General features: G+C 42.9%; 1 protein-coding gene across 1 annotated transcript; it reads left to right on the top strand.

Annotated features, from left to right (window-relative positions):
- The first annotated feature begins 1,193 nt into the window (after positions 1 to 1,193).
- Positions 1,194 to 9,978, top strand: LOC100282645 (ATP-dependent Clp protease proteolytic subunit). Its single transcript, NM_001155553.2, has 10 exons — positions 1,194 to 1,629; positions 2,069 to 2,173; positions 7,212 to 7,334; positions 7,524 to 7,583; positions 8,321 to 8,417; positions 8,515 to 8,588; positions 8,776 to 8,829; positions 8,919 to 9,002; positions 9,649 to 9,771; positions 9,875 to 9,978. Exons 1-9 carry the CDS (start codon positions 1,303 to 1,305, stop codon positions 9,742 to 9,744), a joined length of 1,020 nt encoding a protein of 339 aa, NP_001149025.1. The 5' UTR covers positions 1,194 to 1,302; the 3' UTR covers positions 9,745 to 9,771; positions 9,875 to 9,978.
- Positions 9,979 to 11,859: the final 1,881 nt, after the last annotated feature.

Raw genomic sequence — 11,859 nt, 5'->3', positions numbered from 1 at the left:
GGAGGCAAGTCTGAGCCCCTGTACGCTTTCATGGAACTTTAGGTAGTGTAAGATATAAGGACTTCTCATCATGTTTATATTATCGAATCAAACTGAGTGTCAACAGGGTGGTTTTCAAACAAGATTTATAGCCAAATGCACGTGTAATAGGTGAATGCCTCATGACGTGATTATTACTCGATGGATGGAATGGAGTTCTTTCTTATCTTTCTTCTTTTCTTTTTTCTTTTTTCCTTTTTCATAACTTCCAAGTTCCATGCATATCCTTCTTTTCTTATATAACATCGAGAGATATTCGGATAAATTCATGGCACACCTTTATGAGGTCGTTTATTTTGTGGAACCTGTACATCAGACATAACACAGTAACACACGAGACACGACATACACAAAGGACTGAAAATCAACTATAGGAGACACCGAACACCTCACCAGTTACGACACTCAGAGAAGCTACAACATGGAAAGAAGTCAGATATAAGACATCAAACGTATCTAATGAAGCACGAGATAGTGTACCCGATATGACACTTAGAGAGCATGAAAAATGCATACCAGACATATCCAATGTGGAATCCAGTGGTGCACCAGATCCCAAAACGACTTAACGGTCGTCAATGGCTAAGTACAACGGTTAGCTGGCATGGTATGTCCGATGCACCACCAAACATATCCGATGCAACTTGACACACTGATAGGACTGACAATTTTTCTAACAGATAATTTTGACATGACGTCAAACACATCCCCTTAATTTGATCCCGCTCCTGATTCGAGCAGGACTTAGGTTTTATTTTTGTTAAAAAGAGGGATTTAGGATATATTTAGTTCAACTTTACGAACCAGGTTCGCTACCCAAAATCTAGAATCCTAACCAAACTGGTACAAAAGCAGAATATATTTCTAAAAATCCATATATTTCTCTAGTTTAATTTAGAACCACCCTCCAGATTTTTCAAATTCCTACCATCTATGTTAATAAGCTACCATATTCTTACCAATTCTACCAAATCTATAGTTAACAATTATTTTAACCAAACATATTTTAGCAATCTCACAACAAGTCAACAACCGTCAATTAGCAACCGTTTTCTTACACCTCATACCTAGCTAGAATCATTTTTTTAAAAAAAGCTATGGCTAGCCAACCTCAATAGCCCACCTTTTGAAAGCCCACGAAGCCCACATTATGGATCACTCCATTCATCGCCGGAGTCCCGACCAAATTATCCACACACGCGCCTCGCCTCCCACTCCCCCGAACTCACACGCCGCGGCGGAGCACCACCGCGGCCGCCCACCATGACCTCCGCCTCCACCTTCCTCTCTCTGCGCCTGCCCACTCCCTCCCACGCCACTTCGTCCCTTTCCTTCCCCCCGTCTCTGCTCCGGCAGGCGCGTGGCGGTGTGGCGTCCTCGACGCTGGTGGCGCGGGCGGCAGGGCCAACGGGAGCGGCGGGAGCTCCATCGCCGCTATTCAACCCCCGGGGAGACCCGTTCCTGTCTACCCTCGCAGCCGCCTCACCGGAGGACCTTGCGGCCGCCGCTGGTGGCGAGCGCCGTGGAGAGGACCACCTGCCGTTCCTCGAGATCTTCCAGAACACCAAACTCATGGCCTCGCCCGCGCAGGTGAGGCTTCCGCGCTTGTATCGTCTGCGGGAATGGAGCTGCTGTTATTTGTTATGAGGCTGGTTGCGGAAAGAGGGGAAATTATGGGTTGAACTCTTTCGTGTATTTCTATCATCAAATTGAGAAAAATATTATAGCTTCCAGATTCACAGTTCTCATAGTAATTCTCCATCCGAAGCCTATCATTAGCAATTCTGAGTTCCACACTACCCGGCATGTTAAATTAGGTTGGCTATTTACGATATTAGAGGTACTAACTTATTCACATGACGACATATCAATCACGACGCAATTTCAAAGGTGTTGCTGTGCTAATATTTCCATGTGTACATTTGCTTCCTGTTATCTGCTGTATGCACCTTGATGATCTTTGGTATTTGTAGTATATACGAACTGCACTTCACTTAACCATACATTGCCTCTGCTTTGTAATTGTCAGGTGGAACGGTCTAGCAGCTCGTATAGTCAGCACAGACCTAGAAGGCCTCCTCCAGATTTGCCTTCATTGCTTCTTCACGGCCGAATCGTTTATATTGGCATGCCGGTATAATCTGCACCAATATTCTTGATGCCAAGTTTCGTTTCATGTTATTACTATGCATCCATGGACATCAGTCATGGTAAAACATAAACATTAGGGTGCTTAGCTAGGCTGGATAAACGATCTGACTTGGTGTTAAATTAAGAGCTATGAAATAGCAAATGCATGATTCCACAGGTTAGACCATTGTAGCCAGTATAGTTTGTATTTCGAATATCAACTCCTTCCACATTCCACATGACATGAGCAAAGAAGAGAAATTCCTATGAGCTCTGGTGGCCAAAAGAGGGTAAAAATGTATGAACAAAGAAGATAGATTCCTATGAGTTTTGCGCCCCTCGACGAACAATAGCTGCCCGGTTAGGCCCCCAAGCCCATTCGAGTCGCAGAGGAGCTTCATCTGCACTGCCTGGTTGAATGTGACGTCGTCCTCGAACAGGGCGAAGGCACTAGCCGGGGTGGACAACATCTCGCTAAATGACTCGATGCAGAATCAGACTTGTTCGTCGAGGGCGTCGGGGTGGTAGTTTGGGTCAGGCCTCGTGTGGACCCGCATCTCATCGTTCTCGCCAGCATAGACCCACATCAGTTTGGCATTTGTTGCAGCGGGGCAAGACGCCGGGAGGAGAAGTGCGCCAGGAGGGTAGTTGTGGAGAGCCCCGCTCCAATGAGCTCTTTAATTTTTCAGAGGACGTGCTCCTAGCTTTCGTCCATGTCCAGAACGTCTTCCCATCAGACCCAGTTGACCATTGGCTCTGCCACCGACATCTCCAGGTATGAACTCAGGCGGATTGTGATGTACACCCAAGACATCCGCCAATGTTCTCACTTCCTTAAAAGGTCTAGGGCGACATACGGGTCCCTGTATCAGGGCTCGGTATCGAGGCCTAGTGCGGAGTTGGAATTAGACCTTCCCAAAGAGGTTGAAGTCACTCGGGACCTGAAGAATGAAGTGGAGGAAAAGATCTATGCACGACCTCACCTCGATGAATGATTCTCACAGATACACAAATGTCGATAGAGCAAGCATAACATTGGTTGCGAGATACCCAACCTGAAGGCAGAAACAAGGAAGTTTACGCCTACCATGGTGTGGTAGTAGAAGATAATATAGTCGTCCGACTCTTCCTAAGGAGTTTGTGGCGGAAAGGTCACCGGACGAACGTGATTGGAGGCTGATAGTGAGATCCATCTAAGATCTCAAACCTTGTCTAGGCCCTCCTCGTTCAACACTCTTGGACGAGGGAGTTGGTCGAGAGTAGAAGGTGTAGCGACCATCATGTTCAATGAAAGCTAAAAAACAGTCACGAGAAAGTGAAGGTGAGAGCAGGAAGACATACAAGTGAGATGGAAGACTAAGGCTAAAGGAATTGAAGTCTACGTATTGCACATAAGCTTATTTAAATACATTTTGTCTATCTTCACCGGGTGAAGAACCCAAAGCATCGCATGACTCACATGAGAAGGCAAGTCATGCGACCTAACAGACCTGCAGTTGAAAACCGTCCAACCACTATGGTCATTACATCCACGATTCACGTGGGACAAATCCGTCGTGCACGCTCGAGACCTAATCCCTTGCTCGGAGTCCATGCTGGATTACCAAATAAGCCGCCACTTCAAAAATAGTGGTAATTCATTTTCTTCCACGTAATGATTGGCTTCAGGACCTGAGCCTCGAGGTATGCCACATCATATCAGAAGGGGTACAATCACGAGGTGTGACTGTTATCGATGCTTTGGCTTCTGAGCTTAAGACAACTAAAAGCTTGGCCCGTGCATGGCACACTGACTAGGTCTGGTGTGATATCCTGGCCCCTGGGATGGTGATATCCTGGCACAAGGCTTAATAGAATTAATAGAGTATCCATACCAACAAGGTGTATCTTCTTTTTTGGAAGCCTATCTCGAAAGAACCTCCAAGTTAAGCGTGCTTGGCTTGGAGCAATTTGGGATGGGTGACCGACCGGGAAATTTTCTCGGGTGCGCATGAGTGAGGACAAAGTGCGCACAAAAGACTCGTGTTGGTCTGTGGGGACAATATATAATCCTAGAGAGCTGCCAGGAGTAAGTACCGCCGATCCGGGATTGGACGGGGTGTTACAAGTGGTATCAGAGTCGACCCTCGCGGTTTCACGAGCGTGTGTGGGTTAGGGGTTTGGGTATATGGCGCATGGCGCATTTGGGCCCGGAGTGGTCACATGGCATGGCATATGACGACACTAGACACTTGCGTGGCTAAGAGGGGAGGTTCCTGGATTCGGGTTGACCGACGAGGACGTCAGTCTTCTAAGGGGGGTGGATTGTGATATCCTGGCCCCTGGGATGGTGATATCCTGGCCCAAGACTTAATAGAATTAATAGAGTATCCATATCAACAAGGTGCATCTTCTTTTTCGGAAGCCTATCTCGAAAGAACCTCCAAGTTAAGCGTGCTTGGTTTGGAACAATTTGGGATGGATGACCGACCGGGAAGTTTTCTCGGGTGCGCTTGAGTGAGGACAAAGTGCACACAAAAGACTCATGTTGGTCTGTGGGGACGGGGTGTTACACCTGGAGACGGAACACAAGGGGAAACTGAGTCATGGTATGAATCCGCTCTATTGTGATGGGGCACTTTTCCCTAGGCCTAGTTCAATCCCCTCCTTGCGCTCGGTCACCTTGGTGATCTAGTTGTCATGATGTTAGTTGGTGGCCCAGCCGATGAGATGCGTAGTCCCGATCATGCGTAATTGGAATCTGTTTTATTAGGCGTCAAGCAAGAAAGATGGGTCTGCCTGCAGGACCAGTCCAACAGTAGACTCAGGGGTCGCTGTCAGTGCCCAAGGAAGCCATATCCCTAGCTGTCGCTAAGAAGCATTGAAGGATTTCCCGGTATAAGAAACTATAGCACGACCCACCTAGTGGTACCATCGCCCAGGGACCCCATACCTTGGGATCTCCCCTAACCTCGCCCGGGGTAGGGGCTTGACACCGGATAACTTGATATTGATCCACCCGAATGAATAAATACACCATAAAGTCTCGTAAGGAGTCCTAAATAGGGATGAAAACGGGACGGGAAATTCCCGTACCGTCCCGTTTCGAATACTGTTTTTCCCGATCGTTTTCGAATTGTTCATGAACCGATTATAAACGGTACGGAAACGATTTAGCTAGTTTTTCTACCGTTTTCGTATTTTTCGTTTCCGAGTCGTGCTAATACCGTTTTCTACCGTTTTATATAATATGAGATAGATCTAGCATATAATTTATTTAAGTTATAGACTTTTGTTGTGTTCAAGTGAATGTATAAGCGAAAAGTAAATGTTATAATTAATCTAACTAATATGAATGATGAAAAAGAGTTGTTTGTGTATTTCTAAATCTTTAAAATTAGGCAATACATCACTTTATTATGTTTTTGATAAAACTACAAAATAGTTATCTTTCCGACTATAGTTTATCGTTTTCGGATAACCGACAATTCCGATCTCGTATTTCGACCGTTGATTTTCGTTTTCGTTTTCGTCCCGACCAAAAAATATGAAAACAAAACCAATTTAGCTGTTTTTTCGATCGTTTTCGATCGTTTTCATCCCTAGTCCTAAAGGACTCAGGCCCCTCAGTGCCCCGATATGTACCTTGCTAGAATAATCTAACTCCTTGGCCCCCTTGACACTAGGGCACTACGATTCTATGAAGGATTTAGGTGCTCGGGGCAGTCCATCCCTCAGAGCACTCAACGATGCTTAGCCACTCGGGCCCTCTGGGTCCCTAGCCTTGCATAATATGGATGTTCAGGCCTCGAACTTTTTGGGGCCAAAAGCCTCCTACAGGAATAAGGGACTTAATACGACTAACTGACACGAGACAGAAGGATGTGCCTAGGCCCACCAAGGGCATATAGCCTCGAGGTAGGGATCCCACATCTAAGTGCCTGCTGGCAAGTCCATAACATTAGCTTATCAGCTAATTCTTAGGTACAACACATTAAATGCGCGACGTGCGACATTGCATGCTTGACAGGCATGATGTTGCTACGACTTAGGTTGTTGGGTACTTAAGAGCACTATGAGGTACATGCATCAATTCTGTGGCCACGCATGCGCACGCGGGTGTACCATGAGTGAAGTGTTACCAAGTACAGAAGGATACATCGTCTACCAACTACATCATATCCAATTGCATGGGCCCTGACGTCCATGGAAACAACATGGCATACCTGCCCCAGCAGCAGGTATGACAGACATCCCCGGCATTGTACCATGATCAAAGGTATGACTCTGCGCACGACTTCAAGAAAAGGATAAGAACGGAGTAGTTGGATCTTAGTCGATGGGATTCAAGGTTCGACTATTATAACCTCTCTCCTTTTCTTGAACTATAAAAGGGAGGAGCAGGTTAACATTTAGCAAGTCGATTCCAAGTCAGTTGAATCCATTCTGCATAGAGGTCGGGCATAAAGTTGGATTAGGACCATTAGGCTAGAACTCCAACCACAACTAAGAGGTGAGGGGGAACTACAAGGTCTTGATGCTCAGTTATGTTTGAGCTTATAATCTTCTTCACCTTTGTGTTCGTTAATCGATGAGTAGCGAGAGGATGTAGGGTATCACGTGCACTGCGGCCTGAACCTCTCTAACCGATCGACCTATGTCCTGCTCTCTCCAAATCTCTCTTTTCGTTATTTTTACGTACCCTAGTGTTGTTCCGCAACGAAATGCCAAAATACTTCTTGTTGATTTTTCTATTATTGGTGTTAGTTCAATTCCGCTACACATTCAATAAAAATGGCAAGCTTTTTGTGACATATGCAGAAGAACCTTATTTACAAACTGCTTGATGAACATTGTTCATTTTGATGATTAGATAAATTTTGTTTTTCAGTATACCTCTACTCATTCTATTGTAAACAATTCATTCTAGATATGTAACAAAATGGCATGTTTATATCTTTGATTCATAATGCATTTCTTTCATACACCATGCTGTAAGAGTAGAATTGATGATTCTTTCATCGCATTCAATAATCTCACAAGATTGTCTTCCATTTTCATAGTTGGTACCAGCAGTGACTGAGCTCATTGTTGCCCAGTTGATGTACCTTGAATGGATGAACAGTAAAGAACCTGTTTATATATACATCAACTCAACTGGAACGGCTCGCGATGATGGTGAACCGGTAAGCAAGATTGTTCAATTGGTGACTTCAGTCAAGTATTTCCAGTATTGGGGTCAGTACCGGTAGAATTTGGCTTATTCATGTTCTTCTAATTAGGGTAGACTATAAGGTCTCTTTAGCATTTGTATCATGTCGTCATGGTTGCTATATAGTCAAATAGTTCTTTAATTGATTGTCTGTATTTGTCAGGTCGGGATGGAGAGCGAAGGTTTTGCAATCTATGATGCAATGATGCGTATGAAAACTGAGGTGCTATGCCTTACATTTACTATCTGCAGTTCAGTAGTGTAATGTTGATCATTTGGTACAGATTGATGCTGATTATTTACTGAAACATCTATTTTATGCAAAGAATTTCTCAGTGGACATAATTTATTTTTAAAAGAAGAAATTTACTGTGTATGCAATCTCGATCTGCCTAGTTCTGTAGAGATTACTAATGATTCAATGAATGGCTTGTCGATCATTTGTTTGAACTGGATGGAGTGTGTAAAAAACTTGATCAGCATTGGAGGAACTAGGTGGCAATGGTCTCATAACCAAGAAGAAAATTAGGCTTCCAAATTTGAGATGAAGATGACTCAAACTTGGGCCATGGAGGTGTTCACCAGCAGCCCCACCAACTTAGTTACACCCAGTTCCGATGGAGTGTGTAAAAGCAAACTTCTTTGTGTATTTATTTGTTCAACGAAAGAGTGGCCATAAATACAAACTTTGCACTGTATGCTGATATTCTGAACTGATCAGCACCCTGTTTTCATCACCATAAGATTAAGATGGGATGTTTGTATCAAATAAATCTACAGTTTAGCCAAACTTTGCACTAGCGCTGATATCAATAACTTGGCAGGTCCCTGTTTCATCAACATAAGATTAGGACCGGATGTTTGTACGAATTGAATTCAGTGTCCAAACTGTGAATTGTTAAAATTCATCAATTTTCTACATTTATGGACATCATGATGAGGTTACTATTTGCCATGCAGATCCACACACTTTGTATAGGAGCTGCAGCAGGCCATGCATGTCTTGTGCTTGCAGCTGGAAAAAAAGGCAAACGTTATATGTTCCCTCATGCCAAAGGTAGTAACGTGCTAACTTCCGTACCTGTTTTCTTTCCCACGGGAAATACTCACTTTTGCTCATCATTTCCTGCTGATTCTGGATCATACTATGTCAGCTATGATTCAGCAACCACGTATTCCTTCTTATGGGATGATGCAAGCATCAGATGTTGTTATTCGTGCAAAGGAGGTACGAGCCATGGTTTTTTGAGTTGCTTATATTTTGAGTGTTATTTCATATTCTGATGTATGCTAATCAAGTATGTATTCATACGTTTTGAGTTATGTATGTTCACTTTTTGATTTGTGAAAGGTGAATACACATTTTTCAGTCATGACTCACGATCTATCTTCACATTAACATCCGCTTCTTGTAGGTTGTGCACAACAGGAACACATTGGTCAAACTTTTAGCAAGGCATACTGGAAATGTATGTACAAGTTGTTGCATCTTTTTTATTATATACTCTATATCACTATGTGTTTCTGTCAGTTTAGACATAATTGTGTTTTATAACAGCCACCAGAGAAAATAGACAAGGTAATGAGAGGACCATTTTACATGGACTCCTTGAAGGCAAAGGAGTTTGGAGTCATTGACAAGGTATTATTGTTTTGCTTCTTTACCAGTGGCTTTCTGATCTCGATCTAGCTCATGGCATATCTGAAGTGTGAACAAATATTTACTACTCCCTCCAATTTTTATATTTGACGTTTCTTAGTAGAAAACTAAACTCTCCAGCGTCAAATAAAAAAATGGAGGTAGTATTATTATTTAGCCAGCAGAAGGGCAGATCCAGTGCAGTGTTAAGAGCTGTCTCGAGGAGTCGCTGGGTTCGAAGCAGCCTCTCCCGTATCTGTATTTGCACGGGGAGAGCTTGCCTCGGTTTGTCCCTTCCCGAGTGGGAGCCTCCGGCACTAGGTCTACCCCTTTTTATTATTATTTAGGCAGCACAGTAGATGATAGCTCTACGCGGACCTTCTTGAGTGAGATTCTCTGGTACTAGGTCTGTCCTTTTTTATTATTTAGGCAGCATAGTAGATAATAGCTATATGCGGACTCTTGGTCTTTTTTTTATTATTTAGGCAGCATAGTAGATGATAGCTATATGTGGACCTTCCTGTGTGGGAGCCTACGACATTGAGTCTGCCCTTTTTTTTATTATTTAGGCAGCATAATAGCTGATAGCTATATGCCGACTTTTGGTGTGTCCAAAACATGTTGATTCTTAAGGTTTTGTGCTTGTCAGATCCTTTGGCGCGGTCAGGAGAAGTACATGGCTGACATGCTCTCCCCAGATGAGTGGGACAAAGTTGCCGGAGTCAGACATCCTGATCTAATGTAATGTTATTCATTGAAAGTTCAACATTTGGTAAGTTTTTTCACTGCTCTGTGGATGTTATTACAGTCTTCATTTCGGCTCAGGGTCACGCAGATTATAAATATTTATTGACTTTTGGTTTGACATTGTTCAGGTTAGGTTAATAGCTTCCAGGGGGCAGAAACAGGTGACGCTGAACAATAATGCTTGATTATCAATGATAATGGTTGGTAAGAGCCAAGGAGTACTTGTTTAACTAGGTAAACTTAGAGCTCAGGGCTGGGGGCTGCGCCACCAAGATGTTGTTAATGGTCTCTGGATGAGAGCAGGCACGTGTTTCTCATGAATTATCGTTGTTCCCCACATCAGTTCTAGTCCAGATTTTGGTATTTATTAGTATATAGTCCACACATTTTGATAGACCCAGTGGTTGAACTAGCCAAGTTCATATTGTTATCAGCACGAAGCGCGATGATAATATGATATGTTGTCCTTGAAATTTCCATGGCTACTGCGCCCTTGTCCTTGTGTTCTGGACGTTGGAAATCCTATGTATGGATCATATGGTTTTCAACCATCAAATCAAAGGACTCAGGTTTGTGTCATTGTTCTTTTATTATTATTATTTCCCACTACTCTGCTAGACATCTGTTTCTTCCTTTTTGTGTTGTTTTAGCTAAATTAGAAACATTCAACGTTATATTATGTGAGTAACATGTTCACTCGCAGCTGTTTCTTGATGGGTGATGGGGTAACGTCATGGCTTTGCAGCTTGTTGCATTTTGCATTATTGGCGGTCCTGCTGAGCCGGCTGGCCTTTGGGCTTCCGAAAGGGCCTCCTCAAGTTGCACCAAAATCACCGATAGTGTTTGTGAGGCAGACACAAAGCAAAAAGTCCATTTTGTCTCCCTCAATCTATAGCAAAAGTTGCCCCCAAGGACCAATTTGGAAATTTAAATCCCCTCCCAATTGGGGATGGCAACGCGCACATTTTACCTGCGTGCCTGCGGGTAAAAACCCTATAGGGTGCGAGTTTATGTGTGAGTTTGTACCTGTGGGTACGGGTACGGGTTTGATTCTTACCTCGATGAGTTTTTTTTTCTCGTGGGTATGAAAATGTTGTACCGTGCCCGTAAACCTGCATACCCGCGTGTGTGTTTGTGTAGACTATAGAGCACATGCATTTCAATTTAGTGCCACCTCGAAAGCTTTGAGTGAGTGGAGCCAATCAAATGATATAAAAGAAGACTATACGCGCCAAGTAACTCGTAGAACTTTTGGCTAAGATCGGTACATGTTTTTATCAGTTTACTAAATATTTATTATTATGTGCTATCAGTTTAATAAATATTTATTATATGACTATGCCTGCGGGTGCCATAAACCCGCAGGTTTAGGTAACATACGCTACCCGTCGCGGGTCGCGGGTACGGGTACGGGTTTAACATTAATCTCGTGGGTACGGATTTGTACTATGTGTACCCGCGGGTTTTAAACCCGTTGTCATCCCTACTCCCAATTAGCTCATTTTCCCGCTAAATCACTAGGAATTCGGAAGAAGATTTAAGTTTTTAAACTAGTCCTAACTATAAAATTGGACATGGATCCTACCTCATCTCATAAACTAGACACGGGACTCTATTGGTGGTTTGAACCTTTAAACTATCGTAGTAAATTAAAAATATATAAAATAGGAAATCCAAATTTTGTTGAAATCCACATGAGCAGATCTGCATAGTGAATGTATGATATGGTACTTAGTATAAAGTTTTTGTTATAGTTTTAAACCTATGCATTTCTATAATTAATTTATAGTTGTACTTTATGTGGTACAGTTGTGGTGAAATTTTTATTGTGGGCTAACCATTAAATCTTTGAGTTACAGTAAATATTCCACGCCTTAGGTTTATGCTTGTTGAATAGTTTAAAGTGTATAAAAATAAAAATGTGTTTATAATATTACTATTGTTATGTAGTAGCACGATCTGTCTCCACTCATGTTATGGTACTAGATACATGCCCGTGCGTTGCTACGGAAGTAAAAAATTAGTATAAAACATAGATACGAAACAACAAACATCACTATGATATGTAAAATACGTGTGACAAAATATCATCGTAACACTAATATTATATTGA

The sequence above is a fragment of the Zea mays genome, chromosome 1 (genome assembly GCF_902167145.1).
Source record: "Zea mays cultivar B73 chromosome 1, Zm-B73-REFERENCE-NAM-5.0, whole genome shotgun sequence".
In the NCBI taxonomy this organism is placed as follows: domain Eukaryota; kingdom Viridiplantae; phylum Streptophyta; class Magnoliopsida; order Poales; family Poaceae; genus Zea; species Zea mays.
This window is presented reverse-complemented; position numbering and strand designations above follow the sequence as displayed.